At 59.7% G+C, this 6,907-nt stretch overlaps 1 protein-coding gene across 3 annotated transcripts in view; it reads right to left on the bottom strand.

The window, feature by feature from the left end:
* Positions 1–908: 908 nt before the first annotated feature.
* GMDS (GDP-mannose 4,6-dehydratase) overlaps positions 909–6,907 on the bottom strand; it is a 419,605-nt gene continuing 413,606 nt past the window's right edge. For all 3 annotated transcript variants that reach the window (XM_027958723.3, XM_042237511.2, XM_042237512.2), the window contains exons 10-11: positions 1,313–1,381; positions 909–1,194 (exon numbers count right to left, since the gene is read on the bottom strand). In XM_027958723.3, coding sequence (XP_027814524.1) covers positions 1,132–1,194; positions 1,313–1,381 — 132 coding nt within the window. In that variant the 3' untranslated portion in view covers positions 909–1,131. The remainder of the gene's footprint in view (positions 1,195–1,312; positions 1,382–6,907) is intronic.

The raw sequence follows: 6,907 nt of genomic DNA, 5'->3' as shown, positions 1-6,907 counted from the left end.
ACCAGCCTGGAGCCCAGGTCCTCCCCAGATCATAAACCTGCTCGAGAAGACATTCAGCAGTAGTTCAGCCCCACTAACAAGCGTGTGCAAAGGCTGGAATTCCATTTGCTGTGAAGTTTTATTTTATTTTCCTTGGAGGGGGAGTGAGGGGAGAGGAGTCCTGACCCAGTTTGTTCTGGGGCAAAACACGGCCTCTCGGGCAGAGGCTCCACCTGTGCGCGAACGCTTGCTGGTGTGGGTGAATCCACACGTGCGTCCACCTGCCTGACGCTGCACAGACGCGCTGTTCACATCTCAGGAGCACACGCGGCGAAAGCCAGGCCGCTAAATGATGCTCTCAGTGAAACCGGATTTCTGATTAACCTTGTGTGGTTCACGTGCACGGTGTCTGGCATACATTAGGCACTAAATATAAACCGGTTGAATGACTAAATAAAAAATAGATTTAAAAAGTGATCTAGTACTGAGAGGAGGTTGGAAATAAGTAGTGTGTGTAAGACTCTAGACCACAAGCAAAGGCATGGGCTCAGAGACCTCTGGGTCACCCAGGGGCCTGGCCTGGAATGTTCCAGCAATATTTACCTTCCTTCAAGTTTCTTCTAACCCTCCCTGTTTCTCAAGCCTTCTTTTGAGATGGTGGGAGCCCTGTGGGTTCTAATTATAGCTGTAGACCAGAGCTGCTGTGAATGCCGCCTTTCTGCAGGACCTGGGTTTCCAGACTGGCTGCACAGAGCGGCTTATTGTCACCAGGAGGGGACGGCAGTGTCGCCGCTCAGACTCAGGAGGGCGTGCGGCCCGGCAGGCTCAGGCCCGAGACCACTCCAAGGCGTGGATTTGGGTGACTTTTTGTTTGGGGTCCTTACAGTTGATGCTTTTATAACTTTGAGACAGTATCCACAGGGACTGTGTTAATGCTGATTAAGAGAAAGGCTCATTTTAATAAGAAAAGAGAAAAACCATTTGAAAGCCCCACAATTTCAGTTGTCTGGGATGTAATTTCAAGTGAAGCGAGTAAGTGATTAAAACATCTGATTTCAAAACCGATTGGAGGAGGAAAGGGAATCGGCGGGGCCCTTCCCGCCTGCCGAAAACCTCGGCCAGCTTGGGTCCCGGCGCAGTGCAGCCGGGCGCTCAGGCGTTGGGGTTGGTCCTCATGAGCTCCACGTCGGCCTCCACCATCTCTCGCACCAGCTCCTGCGGGCAGGGCGTGGGTCAGGGGGAGACCTGGCCTTCGGTCCCCGGGCCCTCCTCGCCCACCCCGGCCCCCCAGAACCCCCCCACCCCCGGGGCCCCTCCTGCCCCGGAGACTCACATCAAAGGCGACCCGAGGCTTCCAGCTGAGCTTCTGCCTGGCTTTGGAGCAGTCTCCCTGCAGAAAGTCCTGCGGGCGGGACCGGGCGCACGGTCGGGCAGGCGGTGGCAGCCTCGGCCCGGTCACCCGCGGCCCCACGGCTCCTACAGGCGCAACTGGGCGGGTCCCCGCCGCGGCCCCGAGTCCCACCCCGGGGACGCACTCTGAAGGCCTTGTGGGCCTCTCGGAGGAGAGGGAGGCCCCCCCCGCCTGCCCGCCCCCCACGGTGCTTGCTTCCCGGCTCCTCTCCCCTCCCCACTCCCAGCCAAGCCCCTTCCCCTCCCCCTCCAAGCCCCTTCCCTCCCTCCCCCCGCCCCTCCCTCTCCTCTCCCCTCCCCCTCTCCTCCCTTTCTCCTCCCCTCCCTCCCTCCTGCCCCCTCCCTCCCCTCCCCTGCTTGCCCCAGCTCCCTCTCTCTGCTCTCACAGCCCCTCGCCCAACACCTGACCTGCAGGAACCGGCCTCTGAGCCGCCCCCTCTTTACTGACCCCCTCTGCCGCCCTCAGAGCTGAGGTCCAGGGTATTCTGTGGGTCCCTCCCTTCCTTGGAACTGCTAATCTAAGGGCTGCTTCTCGCTGCCCCCAGCCCCAACTCCCCCGACCCAGGGCCCCGGCTCCTCTGCCCCTTCCTTGCCCCCGGTCCCACTGCGGCTCATTTGCTCAGTGGTGAGTTTCTCTCCCCAGCTGACAGGGTCTTATCAAAATATAAAAACACATAAAAGAGGACACGATGACTCAACCGGTCCCTGCTGGGCCTCCCTGGACGGGGAGGGGCTGAGAACCTCCGGGTTGCCTTGCTTGGACTGCCTGGGAAGGGAACCGGGGGAGAGTGGAGAGGGCCCACCCACCCGGCCCAGCGGAGCCCCCCTGCCCACGACTGATGGATGGGAGGATGAGAAATGAGAATTTCAAGATGCTTCCAAAAAGAAAGTGAGGGCAGAAGGAGGGAGAAGAGAGAGGGAAGACAAAAGGAGAGAGAGGGGCTCTGAAACAGACCAGGCTGCGTGAGCACCCCACGCCCCAGGGAAGACATTCTCCCAGCCACACGGAGTACTGAAGGACAGCCTCAAACCACCACAGCGAGGAGCCCAACGGATGCTCAAGCTGCAGCTGAAACGTTTCTGCCCCACGTCAGTCAACTCAGGCTCTGGAAGGTGGATCCACACAGGCAGACGCAGGGGCGGCCTGGCCCCACGTCTGCACCGTCTGCCGGGGGCTGTTCCAGCATGGCCCTGCCGGCGCCTCTCCAACACCCAGCCCCACATCCAGGCTGGGCTCAAGCAGCTCCCAAAGGGCTCCACTGAAGGGCTGCCCTGGCCTCCAGCATTAATAACAGTCAAACAGGTTACTTCTGCTGGCCCCGAAAGTCCATGTGCAGAGTCCTCAGGAAAAGTAGGGGCAGGTGTTACTGATCAGCAGTTTAACACAGTGCTACATGGAGCCGGAAATAAATGCGGAAAAACGAGTGAATTTATTTTTCTCTCCTCTCCCCGAGTAAACGTGTCTAGACTTCGAGGCTACTTCTGCTGGAGAAGAGTCACACAAAGACACGCATTCTGTCTGTGTCCCCAGCGGGAGCTGTGAAGCAGAGCCCCAGGCCCCACAGCCGTCAGGCTCGGCTGCGGGAGGAGGGGCGGGCCGCCGCCGGTCCCGGTCCCGCACCTGCCACGCCGCCAGCTCTGTGAGGGTGCAGGGCCCCGAGCCCCGTGCCACTTCACCTGGCTGCAGGAGGCTCGGGAAGGGCGCTCGGCACTGCAGCTCTGATTCCTGTATTTTCCTACAAGCAGCTCCTAATCTAAAAACACGTAGGGAACTACAATTAAGGAAGAAGAAAAATGGCTTTCAAAAGCTCAGAAACAGACGTGCTACCGTGCAAGGGTCTCATTGAAACCAGAGACGCACCAGTAAAGCTTCCCAATGCAGTTCTGAGCCCAGCTCCCACATTCCAGCCCGGCAGCTAGCTTTGCCTCTGCCAAGGCGCTGTCTCCCTGAAATTTAATTAGACCGAGAGATCTTGTGAAGGAAAAGGATGAGGTTCCATTAAAACAAAACGTCGACTCTGGACGCCAGCTGCTGTGTCCGAGCCGACACCTAGACCGGCCCCCTCTAGGGAAGACAGGGACACCCGGCTTGTTTTATACTCAGCCCCTCTTGAGGGGCTTTCCTGCTTGTCCCCAGTGAGTCCATTACAGAAAAGGTAAACAGCTGGGCCCCGGCTGGGGTACACGAGGCTGGCCAGCGGGGAGGGAGTGTGGGGCCCGCCGGGCCGGGGGCCGGCTCAGCGTCCTTCCCCGCCCGAACGCTCCCCCACTCGCGTGGGAGCGGCTCTGAGGACAGGCGGGGAGCCAGCCGTGTGTCCTGCTCTCTGCTTCTCTTCTGACAGTTCAGCTCCTCCTTTATTTACAGGCTTGAAGCCTTAGTCTGACAGCAGCGGCTGGAGTTGAAGGGACGTGATGATTTTATGCACAGTTTCCCAAATGCACACTGTGCGCTGGGTGGTCTGGCCTTCCCTTTAGAAGGGAGACAGGACCGCTCTGGGAAGAATGTGAGGCATTTCTACGTGAAGACCACGTTTCCTGAGCTCCGCTCTGGGTGTCCTCCTGTTTTCACGGCTCCTTAGGTGAGCACTGCAGTTTCAGCCTGTGATTTATTCTTGTCGGATTCAATTAGGGTTGGCTGAGCCGGTCCCAGCGGCGGGGCGGCACAGACGCCCCTGTGCAGACGCCCCGGCTCTTCCGGGCCCGCAGACTCCGGGGCCACCTTCGGGGCTCGTCCTCCGACGGCCGGGTCCAGCCTGGAGGCCTAGGGCCTGAGTGCCCGTGGGCAGAGCGGCAAATCGACGCAGGTAGGAAGCGTGTTTTGCTGCAGTAATTTTTCTGGCTTTCCTGATTTCTGTCCTTGTTACAGTGAAGTGATAAAGGGCCAGGCCAGATCCTGGAAAAGTCATTAGGCCAGTTCCTGAGCCCCCAGCAGTCAGCACAGAGCTGGGAGAGCAGGCCTGCGCTGCCGGCCGCCACCTCACCAGGCCGCTCTCTGCACCCGGGGCGTCTCTTCTCTGCCAAGATGAGGACCCACCTCCAACGGGTGGCCTCCCTCCTTTCCCCTGTGCTCCGGTCATTATTCAGCACATTAAGCCCTTGACTGCCCACCCACTTTCCTGAAAATCACCCGGGAAGCCGTCAGGCAAAGCCCATCGCGTTTCTTTTTAAAGTTCACACTCTCGTTCCTTTCCTCTCGCTCTTTCACTGAAGTTACATTAGGAAGATTTTTCATATGAAAGTTAACATCTATTGTATTGTAAAGCGGTGTGTCTCCTTAGCAGGGCTGTCTGTAGGCTTTCCGAAGGGCGTCCGTTTAGGTGGAGAGACAGCTCAGGGTGGGCGCTCTTTGGGCAGGAGGCTGTTAGGCGCCACAGCGTGAGAGGAAGAGCTGGGCTCCAGCCTGCGACTGAGAAGGGGCCCAGACGACTTGGACCGCTGAGGCTGAGCCACCTTCCAGGGCCTAAGAGCCGAGCGTGGGGACCGCTCCACATTGAGCAGCTTCCTTCCACTTTGCTTAAAAAGCAGAACTGAGGAATGGCTGTGGCTCCCAGGGAATAAAAGAATGCCACTGAATCTGGCTCCTCCTGTAACTCGATGCTAACGCCTTCCTCTCGGGGAAATGCTCCTTTTTAGAAAGACGGAACTGCTCAGGACAACAGCAATGGGCAGCGCTGGCCCAGTCCGGCTGGAGACGTGCAGCTGAGAGTCAGCGGGAACGAGGAAAAGGGCCAAGCGGGACCTTCCCTCAGGGAGCCCGCAGGAGAGCCTGCCTCCCGGGGGCAGGTTCAGCGCCTCCTGCTCTCCCATCCTTGGCTGTGACCCGTCCCAGAGAGGCGGGGAGCGCAGCGCAGGAGCTCCGCTCACCCCCAGGACCCCCGCCGTCGGCACCCACGGAGCTGAAGCCCAGCCTCCCCTCTAACGACAGGGCTGATAAGAGACGAGGAGAGGCGTCTGGTCTGCTCAGGAAGCGGCCTCAGAGGGCAGTCTGTCAGCGGGCTGCTGTCGGGCCCTGAACAATGCTGGGCTCTCCCGCGGGGAAATCCAGTCCTCAGCACCGCCCTGCCACCTCTGACCCTGGAGATACGGGGCAGCCGGTGGGGCAGAGAGAGCGGCCCGCCCAGAGACACCGGCATCTCTGCTGGGGACTGTGGGCGGGGCCTCGGGACAGGCAGTCCCAGCCCCAGGGCTTGGGGGGGGGAGGCGGTGCCTGAGCGGGTCCCCAGGAAGCTTCCGGGGTGGGAACCAGGATTTGTCGTTTGGAATGAGTTCCTGAGAGCTACCAAACCCAGGCCTGCAAGGCTACCTCCAGGTGCACCCCAGACATGGGTGAAGACATCTACCCCGCACGCAGAGATTTCTGGAAAAATGAATGAGAACAGGGACTTCGTGACACGTCCACTTCTAAATTTGTAAATAAAGCCTCTGGTGGTAAACAGAAAAAGAATTCGCTTTATAAATGGAGAACCCAATTAACAGCATTTATAGTGCAGCCTACGTAGAGACGTCTATTTTCGTTTGTATTTTGAAAATGCGGTTAGCAGAAAGAGAAACGTGGTTAGGACGGAGGGGAGGGGCCGACAGACTATTGTTCCAGGGGAATACGGGATGGAGCACACCAAGTTCCTTTGAAACAGAGCTTGAGCAAACGTAGAGAAAGTCCTTTCAGGCTGAGGTGAGGACGGGGCCCTCTCCTCGCGGAGTGGACACATGCCCGGTGCCCAGGCTGGCTTCTGTCCCCGATGCCAGCCCCGGGTGCCCCTCACAGCTGCATGCCCTCCCAGGGCAGAGGAGCGGGCCCGAGAGAGGCCAGTCCAGCCGCCTCCGGGCCTGGCTCACCCGGGCTCAGTCCGTGCCCGGTGTCTCTCCTATTTTCAGCTGTGCTGGTCCTCGTTGGGGTGCAGGGCCTGCCCTCTGACTGTGGTGGAGGCATCCTGGCGCAGAGCACGGGCTCCATTGTGGCGTGCAGGCTTAGCTGCTCTGCGACACGTGGCGGGATCTCCCCGACCCGGGGATTGAACCCACACCTCCTGCTTCGGCAGGAGGCCCCTCTACCACCGCGCCCCCAGGGAAGCCCCTGAACCCACTTTCTCGAAGCTGTGCCCAGAAGCTGTCTGCGCCCAGGATGCTCTGAAAGCGCTGGTGAGGCGGGGGGGTGAGCATGGCCACGCACGCCCTGGCGAGGCGCCTCCTCCCCGCCCCGGCCCGCTCCCTTCTCTGTCGGCTGTCCTCCGGGATCCGAGGTGCTACCAGGGCTGACAGCCCCAGCAGAGCTCGGTCAGTCCTGCCATGGGAGCCTCTGGACCCTGACGCCCTCCCTGACGATCACTCTGAGCGGCGGAGGTGGGGCCATTGGAGGTGGCAACATAGGGCTGGTTCACGAGAGGGAGATAAGATTGTCGGTGAGCTCAGCACATCCCAGGCTTCAAAGCCAGCAGCGTCTTTGTCGGAAATGACTGGTTACTGTTAATAACTGGGTCGAGGGTGTGAAGATTACCCAGGCTGGTAGGAGGTGACACAA

The sequence above is a fragment of the Ovis aries genome, chromosome 20 (assembly GCF_016772045.2).
Source record: "Ovis aries strain OAR_USU_Benz2616 breed Rambouillet chromosome 20, ARS-UI_Ramb_v3.0, whole genome shotgun sequence".
NCBI classification, from domain to species: Eukaryota; Metazoa; Chordata; class Mammalia; order Artiodactyla; family Bovidae; genus Ovis; species Ovis aries.
The sequence above is the reverse complement of the archived record's forward strand: the minus strand, read 5'-3'. Positions and strand labels throughout refer to the sequence as shown.